Source organism: Oncorhynchus nerka, linkage group LG15 (genome assembly GCF_034236695.1).
Source record: "Oncorhynchus nerka isolate Pitt River linkage group LG15, Oner_Uvic_2.0, whole genome shotgun sequence".
NCBI lineage: Eukaryota > Metazoa > Chordata > Actinopteri > Salmoniformes > Salmonidae > Oncorhynchus > Oncorhynchus nerka.
In genome coordinates, this window is record NC_088410.1 from 72,936,594 (window position 1) to 72,960,885 (window position 24,292).

General features: G+C 42.2%; 1 protein-coding gene across 3 annotated transcripts in view; it reads left to right on the forward strand.

The window, feature by feature from the left end:
• LOC115143266 (immunoglobulin superfamily member 21-like) overlaps positions 1-24,292 on the forward strand; it is a 286,018-nt gene that overhangs the window by 201,347 nt on the left and 60,379 nt on the right. For all 3 annotated transcript variants that reach the window (XM_029683481.2, XM_029683482.2, XM_029683483.2), the window contains exon 4: positions 3,882-4,000. In XM_029683481.2, coding sequence (XP_029539341.2) covers positions 3,882-4,000 — 119 coding nt within the window. The remainder of the gene's footprint in view (positions 1-3,881; positions 4,001-24,292) is intronic.

The following is a 24,292-nucleotide window of genomic DNA, read 5'->3' on the forward strand; positions in this document are numbered from 1 at the left end:
CAGAGGAAACACTGGAGACACAGTGTGCCTCTGCCTTACTGCCTTACACACCTTTCTAGTCTCTTCATATCTTTGTCCTCTAGGCTAACAGTCTCTGTTTCTCATATACTTACATCAGACAATCCTCCCCCTAGCCAGCCTTAATGCAGGGATACAAGGCTCCTGCACTTAAGGGTAAGAAGAGCACAGCGAAGCAGAAGCCCAGTTCCTGACACCACGTTAGCTGATTTGCTGCAGAGATTGTCTGGCTGAGCTAACAGGGACCACTCTGTGCAGTGTTCTGTCAGGATGACTCTCTCTCTCACCTCCCTGTCCCTGTAACACAGCACAGCTTCCAGGCATGGACAGCACAGGAAGGGCTGCAAGAAGAAAACACAGAGTTAAACAGAATAGTCATTACTCCCCAGGGAGGATTGATCTCTCTCTCTCACTCTCCCTCTCTCTCTTTTCCTCTCCCTTTCTTTGCTGTTTTGCTGCTCTTCCGAGTGGCCTCATTGCCATTGATCCTATCTGTGTGTGTGTGTGTGTGTGTGTGTGTGTGTGTGTGTGTGTGTGTGTGTGTGTGTGTGTGTGTGTGTGTGTGTGTGTGTGTGTGTGTGTGTGTGTGTGTGTGTGTGTGTGTGTGTGTGTACATGGGTGTTTCTATATTGTGAACAGTAAATTGTAGTATGTTGTTTTGACTGTCCTGTGAAAGAGAGTCATTTTTTTCTGCTGAGTCACTTAATGATACTATTTCTAATGACAACAATGTGTGACTAATGACACTATTTTGATTCCCTGAACTTCTAAGTTTCAAGGTAAACTACTTCTTAGAGTTTCAGGGACAAAAGACACACACACACACACACACACACACACACACACACACACACACACACACACACAGAGATTGTATTGCAGCCCCTCACCTTGGTGTGGTTTAGTGTTAATCAGCTTTTTATTAGTTGCTGATTAATGAGCCATGACAGGGTGGAGGAATTCGGGAAATACTTTTAAAAAAACACTGTACCCATAATGCAGTATCAGTGGTGTTTGAGAGAGACAGACAGACAAACCAAGTAACAGACAGACAAAAAGAAAGACAAAAGGAGAGACAAAAGGAACAGAGAGACAGACAAACAGACAGACGGAAAAGAGAGACAGACAGACAGACAGACAGACAGACAGACAGACAGACAGACAGACAGACAGACAGACAGACAGACAGACAGACAGACAGACAGACAGACAGACAGACAGACAGACAGACAGACAGACAGACAGACAGACAGACAGACAGGAAAAGATAGAGAGACAGATGGAAAAGAGAGAGAGACAGACAAACAGATGGAAAAAAAGAGTGACAGAGAGAGAGATAAGGAACGAGACAGAGAAAGACAAAGAGAAGAAGAGATGTGCTGGACTGGAGTCACATGGCAGTTGGCTGGCACAGCTAGTGGAGCCAAGACACTAAGAGGGATGCAAGGATAATGCCAACATAGGTACCACTGGTGCCAGGGCTCTCATCAAATCGTCATAATCACAGTTTGTCAAAGTGCCCTCGAAACTAGAATTAGTGTGTGAAACTGCACGCTACTCCAAAAGGAAAAAGCATTTTTTTGTGGTCAACATTGTTATTATATCAGGATTAATTTGTTTCACAAATTCCAGTGGAAGGGACATCTGGTCAGGATCCAGAGCACTTTGTGACATCGGCTGATGTAAAAAGGGCTTTATAAATACATTTGATTGATTGATGTGATCTGACATGCTGGAAAAAATGAGTGGCTGAATGAGAGCAATGTGTGTGAGATGCACAGTGGACTCCCATTTTGCCCCCATTCAATATAAATGAGCTTGCTGTCAGTCAATCATTGTGTGACTATCATGTTGGTGAAGTGTTTTGAAGCTGGAGGCCATTGTTGAATTCAGCATTAAAACAGCCATGTCATGTAAGAGATTAGGTATAGGATTAGAAATGCATAGTTTATGGTAGAATGTGACTGCCACTGAGTCTCTATCAGTCAGCATCAGCAACCGTTGACCCATGGGGCCTCTCCATAGTGATTGTGGACGTGTGCTCTATACAGGCTGAGGGTGGGAAGGGTGCACGATGCCACACAGGGTTGACTGTTCTCCAACAGAATTATCTCCCCACACACACACACACACACACACACACACACACACACACACACACACACACACACCACTGCTGAACTCATCAGAGCTACGGTGCTCCGAGTGCCCTGCCGCTGTTCCAACAGAGGTCTCCCTCTGAAACAGCCGGGCGGCAAGGACAAATGTTCCCGTTTTGTGGAAATGAATCACAGGGCCTAAATGCGACTGGTGGTGTCTCACTTTGATTATCGCTGTTGACACATTAGGCGGAAACAGAATACAGATTGAGCTCGCAGGCCTTTCAAAAATGGCCGTTTCCTGGTAATCTGCTGGCTGCCTGAATAATTTGCTGTCCTTCATTTCTCCAAACTAACATGGAGGCGTTGCTCCTGAAAAAAGAATTAAGTTTTGGTCAAATTATTGCTCCCTGAATTTCAACAAGAGAACAAAAATGTTGTATTCTGACATGTGCATGTCTGTTGCTCCTTTCGACATCATTCACTAGGGACAAAAGCAGGAACACTATGAAGGACAGTCATGCAATTTGAAAGTGGAATGAATTAACTGAATTCCACTTCAATATTGATTTCTACTTCAATATGTCCAAACTATTTCCTGTCTGAGAAAATAATGTATTATGAAATAAAATCAATGTACACTACCGGTCAAAAGTTTTAGTGCACCTTCTCATTCAAGGGTTTTTCTTTATTTTTACAATTTTCTATATTGTAGAATAATAGTGAAGACTTCAACACTTTGAAATAACACATATGCAATCAAATAGTAAACAAAAAAGTGTTAAACGAATCAAAATAATATTTTAAATTTGAGATTCTTCAAAGTAGCCACCCTTTGCCTTGATGACAGCTTTGCACACTCTTGGCATTCTCTCAATCAGCTTCACCTGGAATGCTTTTCCAACAGTCTTGAAGGAGTTCACTCATATGCTGATTACATGTTGGTTGATTTTCCTTCATTCTGCGGTCCCACTCATCCCAAACTGTTTCAATTTGGTTGAGGTCGGGGGATTGTGGAGGCCAGGTCATCTGATGCAGCCTGGAGGTGTGTTGGGTCATTGTCCTGTTGCAAAACAAATGATAGTGGGACTAAGCCCTAACCAGATGGGATGGCTTATCACTGCAGAATGCTGTGGTAGCCATTATGGTTAAGTGTACCTTGAATTCTAAATAAATCATAGACAGTGTCACCAGCAAAGCACCCCCACACCATTACACCTCCTCCTCCATGGTTTACGGTGGGAAATACACATGCAGAGATCATCCATTCACCCACACCGCGTCTCACAAAGACACAGCAGTTGAAATCAAAAATCTCAGACCAAAGGACAAATTTCCACCTGTCTAATGTCCTTAGCTTGTGTTTCTTGGCCCAAGCAAGTACCTTCTTCTTATTGGTGTCCTTTAGTAGTGGTTTGTTTGCAGCAATTCGACCATGAAATCCTGATTCATGCAGTCTCCTCTGAATAGTTGAGATGTGTCTGTTACTTGCGCTATGTGAAGCATTTATTTTGGCTGTAATTTCTGAGGCTGGTAACTAGAATTAACTTATTCTCTGCCGCAGAGGTAACTCTGGGACTTCCATTTCTGTGGCGGTCCTCATGAGAGCCAGTTTCATCGTAGCGCTTGATGATTTTTGCGACTGCACTTGGCTGTTTTAATGCTTTGAATGAGTAGGTGTTCTAAATCTTTTGACTGGTAGTGTACATTCTATTATTATTGTGTGTGTTTTTACTTACGTTTTTTTCTGTCATATGTCTGCAGGCTCCCGGAGGTTCGGATCTCGGACAATGGGCCTTATGAGTGCCACGTGGGCATCTACGACCGAGCAACGAGAGAAAAGGTGGTCTTGGCATCGGGAAATGTCTTTCTCACCGTTATGTGTAAGTAATTTATACTCTGTAGTCAGCCCGTGACTGTGAATATGCAAAACTGTTTAGCTCTGTTCTACTCTGACGTTCTGCAACATTAATCAACATGTTCTGTTCTATGGAAATACATTAAAGCAGCAAAAAAATGACAAGAAATCTACCTCAGCACTTCTTGTGAGTGAAGGTAGCAGACAGACAGCCATGAGAGTAGTTGGACAGGCTGGAGGAAATGTCAAATAGGTTCAAGTTGACATGCACTACTGACACACACTACGGACAGTTGTTCTACAGAACTGAATGCAGTTGTAAAAATGTAGAACTGTCAAGTTTTGACAAAGAAGAAGAATCATCAGCTTTAAGCTAATAATCATCATCATCATCATTACTCTTAGCTCCCCTTCTCTGACTTTTAGTGAACATTTCTCATAGGGTGTGCTCAGCAAGTTTGATGGATTACACTCTGTCTCAGTGTGATAATGAGTGTATGTGTCAGCAGAGGCCCTGTTTTTTTGGAGATTGGACTATATCAAACTGTAACACAATTTCACCTACCCCTACTGAACCCCAAGTTCCCTACTAACAGGATACATGACTGCCAAAAAAAGAAAGACAAAATAACCTGAACATTTCCCCTCTCTAATGCTGCCTCTGAGAACACTGTGAAGACCAGGATTTGAACCTGTCCTCCCATCCTCTCTCTGTATAATTACAAACCCATTTCACTGCTATTTTGGAGAATGACGTGTTTCTTCTTCTTCCCATGTTTCTGCCAGTGACTTGAGGAGCTGCTTTTCTCACTCACTCTTTGGCATAATTGTTGGTGTAACTTTCTCTAATGACAGCTGGCTCACTGGCATTTAAAGTCCGGCAGCAAGTCTTCTTATGTACAGCCTATCGCTAATTATCAACAGTAATATTTCTCAGACAAACAGAAGACAAAGAAAAACACAAGGACATGGTTAGACCATTAGCATATTTTGTTTATTTGCCATATTGCCAATGGCTGTTGACATTAAGCTGCAGGTTTACCCAAAGACTACTTCTGGTTCTCATAGCTCCTTCGCTGACCTTCACTTTCCCAGAATGACATAAAACCATTCAATAAACCTGAGATACCGAACCGGATTAACTCTTCACAGACGTAAATGAACAGATCTTTATTAATGGGAGAGGATTCAGCCCAAGTTAACCCCTTAATCGTTTAGGAGTGGTGGTGGTGGAGATATATGAATGATACAGCCAGGGGAAAGTGTGAGGACTATCAGCTGGGTATTAAATCTCCACTGGTGGAGGAGAAGAAGAATGGCCTCTGGCATTGTGGCTAATTGCCGTCTAAACTGAAACAGAATTATTCATAACCTATTAGTGTGCCAAGTTCACTTGGAAGTGAGAAAAAAAAGGAGATGGGAGAAAGAAAGAAAATGAGAGGAAAAAGTTAATTAATAGGAGGCAGTACATGGAGAGTATTTCAATTTCTTAAAGGGCTTCATAAATAAGAATTATCATTTTAATGAATTCCCTGCCAAGAAATGAAATCACTCAGTTTCAGAAGGCCAAACCTCGAACTCTTGGTACCTCTGCCACTATCTTTCACTCTGGGAACATTTGAGATGTCTTTGCTTTCATCATCAACTGCTTAAATTCACAGTGGTTTGGTGAGGCCTCAAGGCATGGGAGACCTCTGCCTTGAGGATTATTAAGGCAATGCTATTATAGCCAATGGTGACAGTTTTCTACTAAAACTACATCTCATAAGATATGCTAAAGAAAAGAACATTTGTTTTCTGGTGTCTTTTTTCTCCAATGGAGTCAAAAGTTTCACTGGCTAGAGAGCGCTGGAGAACACATTTGAGTTCTATATCCCTGAAAATCGGAAGCATCCAGTTGTTGGCATTGACAACTACGCTAAAGCAATGTGGAAAAACAATATCCAACAAATAGGGAGTTTTCGGCCCTGCCCGCCCTTCTGGAATCCTCTTTATCAAGGTTAAGGATCTGGATCACATTCAGCTGCTCACACTCCCCCTCCCTTTACGTTTCTCTCTTGACTCACCTGGTCCTGGAGTGCTGCAGGCACTTCTTGTATTTTAATTTAACCAACCTGGAAGTCCATATGTGTTGAATTTGGTCAATCACTGAACTGATCAATTAGCTCAGTTGGTCAGGTGTGGTGCCTAGTTGGAACAAAATGCTGCAGTACCTGTGGCACTCCAGGATTTCCTACCCCTGATGTAGTCCATCTCTACCTCATATTTCTGAACAGCTGAAATAAAACCCTGTGGCAATTTGAAGGAACGTTCTCAAAAATAATTATTGACTATACAACCTTCTTTGTCATTTGTAAAGTATAAATGGAGTTGCACAAGCAGGACGCGGCCCTTAGACCTCCTGAGTGGGGCAGCGGTCTATGGCAGGGCATTGCAGTGCTAGAGGCGTCACTACAGACCTTTGCTCGTTCCCAGGCTGTATCACAACTGGCTGTGATCGGGATCAATTGTGTAGCGCGCAATTGTCCCAGCGTCATCCAGGTTAGGGGAGGGTTTGGCCGGGGGTGGGGGGGGTTAGGCCATCATAGTAAATAAGTATTTGTTCGTAACTGACTTAACTAGTTAAATAAAATTAAAATAAAGGCATTGCATTGGCACAAAAACAAACAGTGTTTTGTGTGATGATGTAAGCTAATCTTTATAGTTGCTGCCATATTGTAGGCACTAGCCAGAGTTCCTGAAAAAATTATGTACAGTAACTCCACACTGGAGTTTAGCATTAGGGCAAAAAAAACTATGTGCGTTTTAACCACACACAGGCCCTACTAACTTCTATTTAACTTCTCAATGAGCATGCAAGTACCTTACATATAGGCTACCTAGCTGGTCTAGGCAGCCCGAGTATGTATATCGGAAGAGCACCCTTAGTGGAGTCGACAACAACCGGATGTTCCGATTTTCAGGGGAAATGGAAGAAGAGCCTGTGATGCAAAGTCCGCTTTTGGATGTTAACATGGCGACACGCCATCTTACAGTGCCTTACAAAAATATTCATCCCCCTTGGCATTTTCCTATTTTGTTGCATTACAACCTGTAATTTAAATGGATTTTTATTTGGATATCATGTAATGGACATACACAAAATGTGAAAAAATTAAAAAAAACACTTAAAAAAATGTAAATTAAAAAACAGAAAGTGGTGCGTTCATATGTATTCACCGTTTTTGCTATGAAGCCCCTAAATAAGATATGGTGCAACCCATTAATTTCAGAAGTCACATAATTAGTTAAATAAAGTGCACCTGTGTGCAATCTAAGTGTCACATGATCTCTCACATGATCTCAGTATATATACACATGTTCTGAAAGGCCCCAGAGTCTGCAATACCACTCAGCAAGGGGCACCACCAAGCAAGCGGCACCATGAAGACCACGGAGCTCTCCAAACAGGTCAGGGACAAAGTTGTGGAGAAGTACAGATCAGGGTTGGGTTATAAAAAATATCAGAAACTTTGAATATCCGACGGAGCACCATTAAATCCATTACTAAAAAATGGAAAGAATATGGCACCACACCAAACCGGCCCTCCACCAAAACTCACGGACCAGGCAAGGAGGGCATTAATCAGAGAGGCAAGAAAGAGACCAAAGATAACTCTGAAGGAGCTGCAAACCACCACAGCAGAGATTGGAGTATCTGTCCAAAGGACCATTTTAAGCTGTACACTCCACAGAGCTGTGCTTTACGGGAGGGTGGCCAGAAAAATACAAAATAAAAATAAGCAAGCATGTTTGGTGTTCGCCAAAAGGCATGTGGGAGACTCTTCAAACATACGAAAGAAGGTACTCTGGTCAGATGAGACAAAAATGTAGCTTTTTGGCCATCAAGGAAAACGCTATGTCTGGCGCAAATCCAACACCTCATCACTCCGTGAACAACACCCCCACGGTGAAGCATGGTGGTCGCAGCATCATGCTGTGGGTATGTTTTTCATTTGCAGGGACTGGGAAACTGGTCAGACTTGAAGGAATGATGGATGATGCTGAGGGAAACCTGTTTCAGTCTTCCAGAGATTTGAGACTGGGACAGAGGTTCACCTTCCAGCAGGACAATGACCCTAAGCATACTGCTAAAGCAACACTCGCGTGGTTTAAGGGGAAACATTTAAATGTCTTGGGATGGCCTAGTCAACGTCCAGACCTCAATCCAATTGAGAATCTGTGGTATGACATAAAGATTGCTGTACACCAACAGAACCCATCCAACTTAAAGGAGCTGGAGCGGTTTTGCCTTGAAGAATGGACAAAAATCCCAGTAGCTAGCTGTGCCAAGCTTATAGAGACATACCCCAATAGACTTGCAGCTGTAAATGCTGCAAAAGGTGGCTCTACAAAGTACAGACTTTGGGGGGGTGAATAATTATGTACGCTCAAGTTTTTTTTTTTGTCTTATTTGTTTTTTGTTTCACAATAAAACATATTTTGCATCTTCAAAGTGGTAGGCATGTTATGTAAATCAGATGATACAAATCCCCCCCCAAAATACATTTGAATTCCAAGTTATAAGGCAACAAATCAAAATCAAATGTATTTATATAACCCTTCTTACATCAGCTGATATATCAAAGAGCTGTACAGAAACCCAGCCTAAAATCCCAAACAGCAAGCAATGCAGGTGTAGAAGCATGGTGGTTTGGAAAAACCAGAAAGGCCAAAACCTAGGAAGAAACCTAGAGAGGAATCGGGCTATGAGGGTTGGCCAGTCCTCTTCTGGCTGTGCCGGGTGGAGATTATAACAGAACATGGCCAAGATGTTCAAATGTTCATAAATGACCAGCATGGTCAAATAATAATAATCACAGTAGTTGTCGAGGGTTCAGCAAGTCAGCACCTCAGGAGTAAATGTCAGTTGGCTTTTCATAGCCGATCATTGAGAGTATCTCTACTGCTCCTGCTGTCTCTAGAGAGTTGAAAACAGCAGGTCTGGGACAGGTAGCACGTCCAGTGAACAGGTCAGGGTTCCATAGCTGTAGGCAGAACAGTTGAAACTGGAACAGCAGCATGGCCAGGTGGACTGGAGACAGCAAGGAGTCATCAGGCCAGGTAGTCCTGAGGCATGGTCCTACGGCTCAGGTCCTCCGAGAGAGAGAAAGAAAGAAAGAGAGAAAGAGAGAATTAGAGAGCGCATACTTAAATTCACACAGGACACCGGATAAGACAGGAGAAATACTACAGATATAACAGACTGACCCTAGCCCCCCGACACATAAACTATTGCAGCATAAATACTGGAGGCTGAGACAGGAGGGGTCAGGAGACACTGTGGCCCCATCCGATGATACCCCCGGACAGGGCCAAACAGGCAGGATATAACCCCAGCCACAAAATAGGAAAAATGCCAAGGGGGGTGAATACTTTTGCAAGCCACTGTAATTCCTCCTCCACATTTACTGGATTGATTGAACAGTGCAGAAGAGAACCTCTCCCCCCATTTGTTTTTATTCTCATCATGACCAGAATGTGGAGGATCTTGTTTCAGGGGTTCCTTTTACGCCTGCTACATTAGGTTACCTGAGTGGTAAGCATAATCTGACAACAGACAAGTTAATTTAGCATCGCTCGTGCCGGTGCTCTATTATTCCTTATGTCGTTTTCAACTACTGCTTTAGACTGCCTACGATTTGTGATGAGAATCTTCAACAAACGTGGCAAAAAATATTGTCACCCTTGCACTTTTTTCATGTAATGCACCATTTCTTCTAAACAACTGTTGAAATTAATACAGTTGAAGTCATAACTTTACATACACTTAGGTTGGAGTCAATAAAACTCGTTTTTCAACCACTCCACAAATTTCTTGTTAACAAACTATAGTTTTGGCCAGTCGGTTAGGACATCTACTTTGTGCATGAAAAAAATAATTTTTCCAACAATTGTTACAGACAGATTATTTCACTTATAACTAGATGTGTCACAATTCCAGTGGGTCAGAAGTTTACATCCACTAAGTTGACTGTGCCTTTTAACAGCATGGAAAATTCCAGATAATTATGTCATGGCTTTAGGAGCTTCTGATAGGCTAATTGACATCATTTGAATAATTTGGAGGTGTACCTGTGGATGTATTTCAAGGAGTACATTCAAACTCAGTGCATCTTTCATTGACATCATTGAAAAATGAAAAGAAATCAGCCAAGACCTCAGAAAAGAAATTGTAGACCTCGACAAGTCTGGTTCATCCTTGGGAGCAATGTCCAATCGTCTGAAGGTACCACGTTCATCTGTATAAACAATAGTATGCAAGTATAAACACTATGGGACAACGCAGCTGTCATACCGCTCAGGAAGGAGACGCGTTCTGTCTCCTAGAGATGAACATACTTTGGTGCGAAAAGTGCAAATCCAATCCCAGAACAACAGCAAAGGACCTTGTGAAGATTCTGGAGGAAACAGGTACAAAAGTATCTATATCCACAGTAAAACATGTCCTATATTGACATATCCTGAAAGGCCCCTCAGCAAGGAAGAAGCCACTGCTCCAATACCGCCATAAAAAAGCCAGACTACGGTTTGCAACTGCACATGGGGACAAAATTCGTACATGGTCTGATGAAACAAAATTCTAACTGTTTGGCCATCTTTATGTTTGGAGGAAAAAGGAGGCGGCTTGCAAGCTGAAGAACACCATCCCAACCGTGAAGCATGATGGTGGCAGCATCATGTTGTGGGGGTGCTTTGCTGCAGGAGGGACTGGTGCACTTCACAAAATAGATGGCATCATGAGGCAGGACAATTACGTGGATATATTGAAGCAACATCTCAAGACATCAGTCAGGAAGTTAAACCTTTGTTGCAAATGGCTCTTCCAAATGGACAATGACCTCAAGCATACTTCCAAAGTTGTGGCAAAATGGCTTAAGGACAACAAAGTCGCCTCCCGGGTGGCACAGTGGTTAAGGGCGCTGTACTGCAGCGACAGCTGTGCCATCAAAGACTCTGGGTTCGCGCCCAGGCTCTGTTGTAACTTGGCTGCGACCGGGAGGTCCATGGGGCGACGCACAATTGGCCTAGCGTCGTCCGGGTTAGGGAGGGCTTGGTCGGTAGGGATGTCCTTGTCTCATCGCACACCAGCGACTCTTGTGGCGGGCCGGGCGCAGTGCGCGCTAACCAAGGTTGCCAGGTGCACGGTGTTTCCTCCGACACATTGGTGCGGCTGGCTTCAGAGTTGGATGCTCGCTGTGTTAAGAAGCAGTGCGGCTAGGTTGGGTTGTGTATCGGAGGACGCATGACTTTCAACCTTCGTCTCTCCCGAGCCCGTATGGGAGTTGTAGCGATGAGACAAAGGGGTAAAAAAAAGGACAACAAAGTCAAGATCTTGGAGTTGCCATCACAATGCCCTGACCTCAATCCTATAAAAAATGTGTGGGCAGAACTGAAAAAAGTGTGCGAGCGTGGAGGCCTACAAACCTGACTCAGTTAAACCAGCTCTGTCAGGAGAAATGGGCCAAAATTCACCCAATTTATTGTGGGAAGCTTGTGGAAGGCTACCCGAAACGTTTGACCCAAGTTAAACCATTTAAGGTAATGCTACCAAATGCTAATTGAGTGTATGTAGACTTCAGACCCACTGGGAAGGTGATGAAAGAAAAAAAGCTGAAATAAAGCATTCTCTCAACTATTATTCTGACATTTAACATTCTTAAAATAATGTGGTGATCCTAACTGACCTAAAACATAGAATTTTTACTAGGATTAAATGTCAGGAATTGTGAAAAACTGAGTTTAAGTGTATTTGGCTAAGGTGTATGTAATCTTTCGACTTCAGCTGTATATACTTTGGTATTGTCAGTATCTCCCTAGGAGAGGTGGGTGTGGAGTCAGGCGCAGGAGAGCAATAATTTCAAGAAGGGTGTTTTATTTACTGGTCCACCAACAAAACAGGTACAGGACCACAAAAGCAGCCACTAGAAAACAGAACCAGTCTAGTCCAAAATGGAGGAACACACTCCTAACTAAAGTAACGTGCGGGAAACACAGTCCCGTAAAATAAACCTGTTTAACAGTGAGAAAGGCAACCCAAGCCAACGACAGTAACACAAACAATCCCGCAGAAAACCTAGCGGGGTGGGTGAGATTAAATACCCCACTGATTAGCCTAAACTAGACACAGGTGAACACAAGACAGACAAAGCCAAACGAAAAAGAAAAGGGATCCGTGGCAGCTAGTAGGCCGGCGACGACGACCGCCTGTGCGTCGCCTGAACAGGGAGAGGAGCCACCTTCGGTGGAAGTCGTGACAGGTATCCACATATATATGTCTTTGGTTTGCAGTTAAACAAAACAAAAAAATCTGAATAATTTACTAAATGTTAGCTTATTCCACAAATAAATATTAATGGGAAATATTAATGGCACCTTCTAAAATAAATAATTAGATTTCAGGCAGGTGATTCTCATTTACTTTGGAGCTGAACTCACCTGTGGTGAGCTGAAGATGTCTGCATTATAAAAATCACAAATTCAACCAGTTTGAATAGAGAAAAGGACTCATTCTCCTGTTTTGTGTCACTGTGTGTACCGCAATGGGCATGGAAAGAAAAAAGAAAACCAGAGAAAATCTGAGGAGGTCAGACACACGATTGTAGCCAAGCATGGCCAATCTCAAGTCCATCACCAGAGACCTTGATGTTCCTGTTTCCACCATACGTAATGTTATCAAAGAGTTTAAGGCCCATGCCACTGTAGCCAACCTCACTGGACATGGCCGCAAGAGAAAACCTGATGGAAAATCGCAGCAAAGTATTTTTTTGAATGGTGGAGAATGCACCTTGATCAACTGCCACACAGATTCAAGCTGACCTTCAGACACAAGGTATGACAATTTCAACTCGCACCATCCGTCGCCAACTCAATGAAAGGGGGTTATATGGTAGGAGACCACCACTGCTGAGAGAGAGACAGAAAGCTTGACTGCAATTTGGCACACCTGAACATGCTAAAATCCTTCTGGGAGTATGTCCTGTGGACAGATGAGACCAAATTATGGCTTTTTGGTAAAGCACACCATCTCTACATTTACAGAAAACAAAATGAAAACTTCAATGAAAAGAACACCTTCCCTACAGTCAAACATGGAGGAGGTTCAGTGATGTTTTGGGGTTGCTTTGCTGCCTCTGGCACTGGGTGCCTTGAACGTGTGCATGTCATCATGAAATCAGGAGAATCCCAAGGCAATTTGGAGCGCAATGTCGGACCCAGTGTCAGAAAGCTGGGTCTCAGTCGAAGGTCATACATCTTTCAGTAGGACAATGAGCCCAAACACACTTCAAAAAGCTACCAAGAATGGTTCAAGACAAAATGCTGGACTGTTCTGAAGTAGCCAGCAATGAGTCCAGATCTACTGTTAATCCCATTGAAAACTTGTGGAGAGATCTGAAAACAGCAGTTTGGAGAAGGCACCCTTCAAATATGGGAGAACTGGAACAGTTTGCATAAAGAAACTGGGCCAAACTGCTAGTACAGAGGTGCAGGAAGCGCATTGATGGCTAAAGGAAGTGCTTTATTGCAGTTATTTTGAAAAAAAGGCTGTGCTGCCAAATATTGAATCGAGGTTGTCTATAATTTTGTCATTGCCATTTCTGTTTATTTGCTGATTTAAAAACAAATGTTCTGTAATATTAACAGTGAAATAAAGAATTGTGGAGGCCAAATACTTTGGACAATTTCAACTTGTTTTTAAGGGAAAAGTGTGTGTTTCTTTAAAAAAGGGCAAAGATGTCAATATTTTTGAACACAACTGTAGATACGATTCCATATCGTAGTGAGAGTTGCTGAAAAAATAACTAGTCAATGTTTGCAATGATAATGAGAAAAATTACTATTTCGACTGCCGTTCCAATGTGTTGCTTGTGTTTGAAATGCTTGCATAAATACACTGTCATCAAATCATATTTATTTGGTCACATACACATGGTTATCAGATGCTAATGCGAGTGTAGCTTGTGCTTCTAGTTTCGACAGTGCAGTAATATATCTAACGATATCTAACAAGTAATCTTACAATTCCCCAACAACTACATAATATACACACATCTAAAGGGGGGAATGAGAATATGTCAAATCAAATCAAAGTTTGTCACGTGCGCCCAATACAACAGGTGTAGATCTTACAGTGAAATGCTTACTTACAGGCTCTAACCAATAGTGAAAAAAAAGGTATTAGGTGAACAATAGGTAAGTAAAGAAATAAAAACAACAGTAAAAAAACGGTGAAAATCAGTAGCGAGTCTATAAACAGTAGCGAGGCTATATACAGTAGCGAGGCTATAGAAGTAGCGAGGCTCTATACAGACACCGGTTAGTCTGATTGGCTGATTGAGGTAGTATGTACATGTAGATATGGTTAATGTGACTATGCATACAGTGCCTTGCGAAAGTATTTGGCCCCCTTGAACTTTGCGACCTTTTGCCACATTTCAGGCTTCAAACATAAAGATATAAAACTGTATTTTTTCGTGAAGAATCAACAAGTGGGACACAATCATGAAGTGGAACGACATTTATTGGATATTTCAAACTTTTTTAACAAATCAAAAACTGAAAAATTGGGCGTGCAAAATTATATATATATATATATATCAGTCTCTCGTTCCCAGCTTTGATGCACCTGTACTGACCTCGCCTACTGGATGATAGCGGTGTGAACAGGCAGTGGCTCGGGTGGTTGTAGTCCTTGATGATCTTTTTGGCCTTCCTGTGACATCGGGTACGTAACGTCGGTGTCCGTGACGTGGCTGGTTTTCTTCTTGTAGTCCGTGATTTCCTGTAGACCCTGTCACATATGTCCCGTGTCTAAGCTGTTTGAATTGCAACTCCACCTTTCCCTGTATCGGCATTTTGATTGTTTGATTGCCTTGTGGATAGGGAATAACTACACTGTTTATATTAAGCCATATTCCCAGATCTTTTTCCATGGTTAAATGCGGGGGTTCGCGCTTTCAGTATTGCGCGAATGCCGCCATCCATCCATGGTTTCTGGTTAAGGTAGGTTTTAATAGTGATAGTGGGTACAACATCTCCAATGCACCTCTTTATCAACTCACTCACCGAGTCAGCGTATGTCGTTGTTGTTCTCTGAGGCTGACCGGAACATATTCCAGTCTGCGTGACCAAAACAATCTTGAAGCGTGGCTTCCGATTGGTCAGACCAGCGTTGAATGGTTCTCGTTGCTGGTACATCCTGTTTGGGTTTCTGCCTATAAGACGGGAATAGCAAGATGGCGTCGTGGTCGGATTGTCCCGAAGGGAGGGTGATGGAAGGCTTTGTATGCATCGCGGAAGTTAGAGTAGCAGTAGTCGAGTGTATTACCCCTGTGTGTAGTGCAATCAATATGCTGATAGAATTTAGGTAACCTTATTCTCAAATTTGCTTTGTTAAAAATCCCCAGCTACAATAAATGCATCCTCAGGATATATGGATTCCAGTTAACATAGTCCAGTGAAGTTCCTTGATGGCCGTCTTGGTGTCTTCTTGAGGGGGAATGTTCACAGTTGTGACTATAACTGACGGGAATTCTCATTGTAGGTAAAATGGCCGGCATTTGATTGTAAAGAATTCAAGGTCGGGTGAGCAGAAGGACTTGAGTTCCTGTATGTTGTTATGATTTCACCATGAGTCATTAATCATGAAGCATACACCCCCACCCTTCCTCTTCCCAGAGAGGTGTTTATCTCTGTCGGTGCGATGCATGGAGAAGCCCGGTGGCTGAACCGATTCCGACAACATATCTTGAGAGAGACATGTTTCCGTGAAACAGAGAATGTTACGGTCTCTGATGTCTCTCTGGAAGGCAACCCTTGCTTGAATTTCATCTGCCTTGATGTCAAGAGACTGTAGATTGGCGAGTAGTATACTCAGGAGTGGTGGGCGATGTGTACGTCTTCGGAGCCTGACCAGGAGGCCGCACCATCTGTCCCTTCTGCGGTGCCTTTGTCTTGGGTCAGCTACTGGGATTAGACCTATTGTCCTGGGTGGTGGTCCAAACAGAGGATCCGCTTCAGGAAAGGCGTATTCCTGGTCGTAATGTTGGTAAATTGACGTTGCTCCTATATCCAATAGTTCTTCCCGGCTGTATGTAATTAGACTTAAGATTTCCTGGGGTAACAATGTAAGAAATAATACATAAAATAAAAAAAATACTGCATAGTTTCCTAAGAACTCGAAGTGAGGCGACCATCTCTGTAATAATGAAAATATGTAATTCATTGTTATTCTTACATGTTAGTAACCATTTTATAAAAGCATGCAAGTCAGTGCTATATAATGAATACAGTCACAGGTAAATGGGTTGATTGGCCTCTGCATCGCGTTGGGCCGAACAACACCATTTACCTGTGACTGTATTCATTATATAGCACAGCGTCTTGTGCCTTATTGCTTAGTGAAATTAAAAACATTTCCTATTTGCCAGTTATTCCTGGCTATATGCTCTGATCTCGCCAAACTCATTAGAGGGTCATAATGCATCATATTCATTGGTTGGCTGGTGATCTGTCACATATTGGGCATAAAGTTTTGATTCAGTACATGTATTTCTCACATCTATTTCTCTACTGAGTCCATAGTTCCTGCGCCAATGTAGCCTACCTGCTATCAGGGACATTTTAACACCAATGCAAGTGACCTTGAAACAACTCTGTTCTAGTTGAACTCACTTGAGCAAATCATGAGTCCAAGAGCTGGGGTTTGAAATGGAAATACGAGAACCCTTGGGCACATATTTAGCTGTGAGACCACTGCCAATTCATTTTGAATTAATCTCTATTGTCCAGGTTTTAATAACTAATTAATTATGAGGTAGAGAAGTCATTTAGTATACATATGATACGAAAAGGTCATTTTGGATGTGAGAAGTACAGAAATACAGTGACCGGGTTGGTTTTGATGTATTCACTGCACCCGAGGTGCAGTTTTCTGACTGCTAACCACAAAAGATTATGGAATTTCTCTTTACTAGAGTTCCAGTGATATATCTATCTCCTGTACATCACATACAAAGGTCATAATTCCAGACATTGAAATTCCAGACAAAATGAAAAAAATCAATAGCACTTTTCCCAATTGTAGAAATAGAGTCATCATTTGTTATTACCTAAAGTGATTCCTCTGTGACATTTCAAAGATTAGGAGTAGTAATTTGTATCTTAGAGATCAGACTGACCTTGGCAGAGAAACCTTGAGAGCCATATTTACACAACAGTCTGTTGTTCTATTGCCCTCCAGTGTTTCAAGTGTTGGCTATAAAATCAGCTGACTGAATGTCAGGCTTAGATTCACCTTCCTGATAAAGAGCATCTTGGGCGGCATGCGACGCATTTAAACGCCATGTCACGTAATCCCAGAAATCCTTTGTTATAACCTTTGCATGGCGCAAAGATGTAATTTAGAGGATACCCTTCATGAGGCAGCAGGGCTGGTATTTATATACCCAGGAACACTGAGATGAGCTCTAAGGTGTATAGGGACTAATTACTCTCTCATCCCATAAAACTGGGATTTGCTTCAATAATGGATGCCCAACTTTAATTAAGCGCTGTGTATATTTAGCTGCTCGTTTATAAACGGCTGGGATTAATGACGTACCAGCCATGCCCAAACACAGCAACGCCTGCAGACACAGCAATGAGGGTTAGCAGTCGGAATTTGGTGATAGGGCGGTGCCGGGTTTTGATGGATGGCTATGGGGCGGCTGTTCCCCTTGTGCCCTGTACTTGTTACGAGAGGGTAGAGCACCCCTAGCCTATGCCTGACGTAGGGAAGAACTGGAACACAATGGGCTAATCATCATCAGCTCCTGACAAGGACGCCGTTTACGCCAGATTCATCACATGCATTAGGAAGTGCGTGAATTACTGTGCCTAAGGTCACCAGCACACAGAGTGTCCTTGATGTGATTATCCATTACTCTCTCTCTGATCTGTCCTCTTCCCCTCTATAATACATCCTCCTCTCAACCCATTTAACTAATCCGGTACCAACATTCCTCAGGTCTGTGTTTCATCTGTATCATATTTTAATGAGAGTCACACAAATGCCCCTCCGCATGGCATATGGTTTGGCTGTTTATGCCCCGGCCTTTGTTTTTGCTTCAGTTTAAGAGAGACATAGTACCCAGTCTCCACCAAGATCATTTTGTTCTGACATAAATAGTTCCTTCTGATCAAGTGACCACCCCCACCAGTCACTGTGCTCTGATAGGGAGCAACTTATAGCAAGGCACCATTATAATAGGTTGGCTTGGAGCACTCATTGTAAAAATTGACTGAAATGTATTAAAAAATGTATTGAATTATTTAATGTCTGTGTTAAGTCTGTGTGAGCTAAAACCTAGGGTGATAATATAGGGGAAAATAAACAACCCATTGACTTCCTCTAAAATTCCTCTCCAAAATTGAACTGGCAGTATGCACATCAGTTAGGAAAAAATAAATACTTTTTGCCTTCTTTTTTTAAATGATTTTAGCTTTCTGAAGTTTTAAGACATAAAAACATGTCTGGTTTATGTTGATGTGAAGCCTTAAACATTTTCTGTGAAGTGCTGTATGATTCATGCAATTATGAAGCAGCGTTTTGAACCTTTATCTGAAAAAGTGTGGGCTGCTGTGTTTTTTTTGCCAATTAATTCCAAATGGGACACATAGTAATTACCCTAAAGAAAATCAGAAATACTGTTTGTGTTGTCATGGAGCACTTCTATACATACACACATTTATATTTGTACAAGTGCTGTTTTGACATTTTTTTTAACCTTTATTTAACTAGGCAAGTCAGTTAAGAACAAATTCTTATTTTCAATGACGGCCTAGGAACAGTGGGTTAACTGCCTGTTCAGGGGCGGAACGACAGGTTTGTACCTTGTCAGCTCGAGGGTTTGAACTTGCAACCTTCCGGTTACTAGTCCAACGCTCTAACCACTAGGCTATTCTGCCGCCCAAGGCAACATTTTGTGAGTTTGCTACCAACTCACTCACTGACTCGCCCCTATTGCGCCAATGTAGGATAGCAACAAAGGAAGTCTTTGGCCGTCTTCTCCAATGGGCCTCAGCTGTTGGGATGTTTTGTCATCAGACAGCATTCACACTAATGTTGACAGAGATTACACTAGATCTTGACCTGGACCTCTGTCAAGGTTTTTACTTGACTTCAAAACTAGGCTTCAGCATTTTTAAAGGGTACACTTATGTTTTGCTAACCCTGTTTATATGTTCTTGTAGTTTTTACTTCCTTGTTAAGAGAAATTGTACATAGACTCAAGGTCCTCCTCAGGTCATACTTTCTCTGTTGATGATTTGCAGAATTGTTTGTAAAAATGGCCAGTTCATGTCCTTTCCAAGTCCCAGGGTTTTCTTAATGGAATAGGGTCACCAATCATCATAATTGTATTAGCCAATTAGCAGGACTTAGCGTAATATCCGACCAGTCAGTCTAATAGTTTCCATTCTGATGACCAACCTGTTTTTCCCTCCTGCTTATTCTACCTCCTTAGAATAAATTGCTTTTGTTATGTTATGTTTACCACGTGCTACACGGCTCAGTGGTACTCATTTACGCTGGTTAGAACACTCCCAGGAGCAACAATCAGGTCTTTTCAGCTCCTTCTTTTCCTGAAACCAGCTAGTTTATTGCTGGTCAATGGTTGATAATGTAACTTGTTTTTTTTATGCCGATTATAAACTCAGCAAAAAAAGAAACATCCTTTCACTGTAAACTGCGTTTATTTTCAGCAAACTTAACTTCTTGCGTCGAGCCATCCCGGATCCGGGATCGTGAATACAGCCTCAAGCTCATTACCATAACGTAACGTTAACTATTCATGAAAATGAAATGAAATTAATCTATTTGCTCTCAAGCTTAGCCTTTTGTTAACAACACTGTCATCTCAGATTTTCAAAATATGCTTTTCAACCATTGCAAAACAAGCATTTGTGTAACAGTATTGATGGCTAACGTAGCATTTAGCGTTAGCATTCAGCATGCAACATTTTCCACAAAAACCAGAAAAGCATTCAAATAAAATCATTTACCTTTGAAGAACTTCAGATGTTTTCAATGAGGAGACTCTGTTAGATAGCAAATGTTCCGTTTTTACAAAAAATATTATTTGTGACGACTAATCGCTCCGTTTTGTTCATCACATTTGGGGAGGGAAAGAAAAATATATATATATATTAAGTCATTAAAACACGAACTTTTTTCCAAATTAACTCCATAATATCGACAGAAACATGGCAAACCGATGTTTAGAATCAATCCTCAAGGTGTTTTTCACATATCTATCGACGATAAAATCCATCGTGGCATTTTACTTTCTCTTCTGAAGAAATGGAACGCGCATGGACCTACAGATTACGCACACAGGACACCGGGCGGGACACCAGGTAAATGTAGTCTCTTATGGTCAATCTTCCAATGATATGCCTACAAACACGTCACAATGCTGCAGACACCTCGGGGGAATAGACAGAAACCGCAGGCTCATTCCTGGCGCATTCACAGCCATATAAGGAGACATTGGAACACAGCGCCTTCAGAATCTGGGGCATTTCCTGTATGAAACTTCATCTTGGTTTCGCCTGTTGCATTAGTTCTGGGGCACTCACAGATAATATCTTTGCAGTTTTGGAGACGTCAGAGTTTTGTCTTTCCGAGGCTGTCAATTCCATGCATAGTCGAGCATCTTTTCGTGACAAAATATTGCGCTTAAAACGGGCACGTCTTTTTATCCAATAGTGACATAGCGCCCCCATAGGTTGAACAGGTTAACATGTGAAAATAGTTGTATGAACGTAAAAAGATTAAAACAACTGAGACATAAACTGAACAAGTTCCACAGACATGTGACTAACAGAAATTGAATAATGTGTCCCTGAACAAAGGGGGGTCAAAATCAAAAGTAACAGTGTGGCCACCAGCTGCATTAAGTACTGCAGTGCATCTCCTCCTCATGGACTGCACCAGATTTGCCAGTTCTTGCTGTGAGATGTTACCCCACTCTTCCAACAAGGCACCTGCAACTTCCCGGACATTTCTGGGGGGAATGGCCCTGGCCTTCACCCTCCGATCCAACAGGTCCCAGACGTGCTCAAAGGAATGGAGATCTGGGCTGTTCGCTGGCCAATCCCGAACACTGACATTCCTGTCTTGCAGGAAATCACACACAGAACGAGCAGTATTGCTGGTGGCATTGTCATGCTGGAGGGTCATGTCAGGATGGGCCTGCAGGAAGGGTACCACATGAGGGAGGAGGATGTCTTCCCTGTAATGTACAGCATTGAGATTTCCTGCAATGACAACATGCTCAGTCCGATTATGCTGTGACACACCGCCCCAGACCATGACGGACCCTCCACCTCCAACTCTATTCCGCTCCAGAGTACAGGCCTCAGTGTAACGCTCATTCCTTCGATGATAAACGCGAATCCGACCATCACCCCTGGTGAGACAAAACCGCGACTCGTCAGTGAAGAGCACTTTTTGCCTGTCCTGTCTGGTCCAGCGACAGTGGGTTTGTGCCCATAGGCAATGTTGTTGCCGGTGATGTCTGGTGAGGACCTGCCTTACAACAGGTCTACAAGCCCTCAGTTCAGCCTCTCAGCCGATTGTGGACAGTCTGAGCACTGATGGAGGGATTGTGCGTTCCTGGTGTAACTCGGGCAGTTGTTGTTGCCATCCTGTACCTGTCCCGCAGGTGTGATGTTCGGATGTACCGATCCTGTGTAGGTGTTGTTACACGTGGTCTGTCACTGCGAGGACGATCAGCTGTCTGTCCTGTCTCCCTGTAGCGCTGTCTTAGAAGTCTCACAGTATGGACATTACAATTTATTGTCCTGGCCACATCTGCAGTCCTCATGCCTCCTTGCAGCATACCTAAGGAATGTTCATGCAGATGAGCAGGGACCCTGGGCATATTTATTTTTGTGTTTTTCAGAGTCCGTAGAAAGGCCTCTTTAGTGTCCTAAGTTTTCAGAACTGTGACCTTAATTGCCTACCGTCTGTAAGCGGTTAGTATTTTAACGACCGTTCCGCAGGTACATGTTCATTAATTGTTTATGGTTCATTGAATAAATCAAATCAAATCAAATTGTATTTGTCACATACACATGGTTAGCAGATGTTAATGCGAGTGTAGCGAAATGCTTGTGCTTCTAGTTCCGACAATGCAGTAATAACCAACAAGTAATCTAACTAACAATTCCAAAACGACTGTCTTATACACACAAGTGTAAGGGGATAAAGAATATGTACATAAAGATATGTGAATGGGTGATGGTACAGAGCGGCATAGGCAAGATACAGTAGATGGTATCGAGTACAGTATATACATATGAGATGAGTATGTAAACAAAGTGGCATAGTTAAAGTGGCTAGTGATACATGTATTACATAAAGATGCAGTAGATGATATAGAGTACAGTATATACGTATACATATGAGATGAATAATGTACTCAGAGCCAAGGTAAAAATCCACAATTCCAACATGGATTGTCTACTCAGGGAAAACAGGGTGATGAAGAAGTTGCTACTAGACATACAAAGTCGTAGCATGCGTGAAAATAAAAAAAATTCTAGGATTCCTGAGGACGCATCCACTAATCCAGAGGGCACGATCAGAGAATTCATGCAATCTGCCTTGAAACTTCCTATAGAGACTGAAAACAAGGTTGCTTTCCACTGAGTACAGAGACTTAGAGCTCGGAGTGACAAAACCAAGGGACCCCGACCGATCATTGCAAAATGTGAACACTACCAACAAAAGGAGCTGATCAAAAGCAGGGAAAGGGAGCTTAAAGGGACCAAATTCGGTCTCAATGACTAATTTCCAAGGAAGATAAACAAACGTCATAAGAGACTGTATCTGGTACAAAGGCAACAAAGGGAGAAGGGTAAGCATGCCTTTATCATTGTGGACAAACTCTTTGTAGATGAACATCTATTCCGAGACAGCTCCATAACACTATGGCTGTTCTAAATTCTACAGGGACTTCAGGTTACGATAAAAAGAAACTATGGAAACTGTAAAATTATCTGAACATTATGAAGTGGATATGAACACACACACGTACTCAATTACATGCTCGCTTACACATACGGACTTATACATACACACACATACCTGATCTCGCTCTCTTCTCTCACTCTTCCCTTTCTCTCTATTGTTGAGAACTGTTTTATAATTGAATGTGTTTATTGTTTGTCTATCGTTTATGTTTACAACAAGCAAGGGGAAGATATCAGAATAGGGGCATTGGGGAATAATAACATATTGTACGGAATACATTTGTACTGTAGTGAAGCCATCTCTAGAGTAATGCAAGGTCTCTTTCATGATCATGTGAAATGTCAATTGCTATGGAAATGCTGGGATGTGATTTTCAATGATGTTAAAGGTAATTATGATGCAACTATGACGGTGATACGATATGGATTTCTCACGAATCTCGCCGAAGATGGTGCCTCTTCCTGTTCGGGCGGCGCTCGGCGGTCGTCGTCGCCCGGCGGTCGTCGTCGCCGGCCTATTAGCTGCCATCGATTCCCTTTCCGTTTGTTTCTGTTTATTGGGTTTAATTGGGTACACCTGTTTTGAGTTAGTGTTGTTTGTAGGCTATTTAAGGGCACTAGGCCCGCTGGGTAATTGTGCGGGCTTGTTCTCTGTTATTTTGGTGTTGGTGTATAAGTGTTCTCATTATTTTCCGGACAGTTTTAGTCCTGTATTTTGGACGGGTGGTTTGGACGGGTGGTCGCCCTAGTGTTGGCATGTCCATGTCTCTGCTGTCGTTGGAATAAATAGATTCACGTACGATATTACCTGCTCTCTGCGTTTGACTCCTCCACCGCACCATTTATAGAAGTCATAACAGGATTACAATTATCATCATGAATATTAAGGCTATACGCACTACATGTTACACACATATACACTCAACCATGTAAATTGGCAAAGTTATTATTTATTTGGACATCACACATTATAGTCTTACTCTTATAGAGACCACGTACACACTCACTAAATCACATATCAGACATTTGAAAGCTCTAGTTTTGACCATCATAAACATCTGATGGCAGTAACTTTACAAGCACTAATTATGGTCAAACTGAGAATAGTATCTAGTTATGGTAAGGGTGAAATAAGTATAGCCAGTTATAATTGTAACGGTTTAGTAGATTATAAAAAAGAAAATCAGTCTTTACATGGCTAAAAGAAAAGGAATATAACATGTACTGTTTACAGGAAACTCACTCTACATCCTTAGAT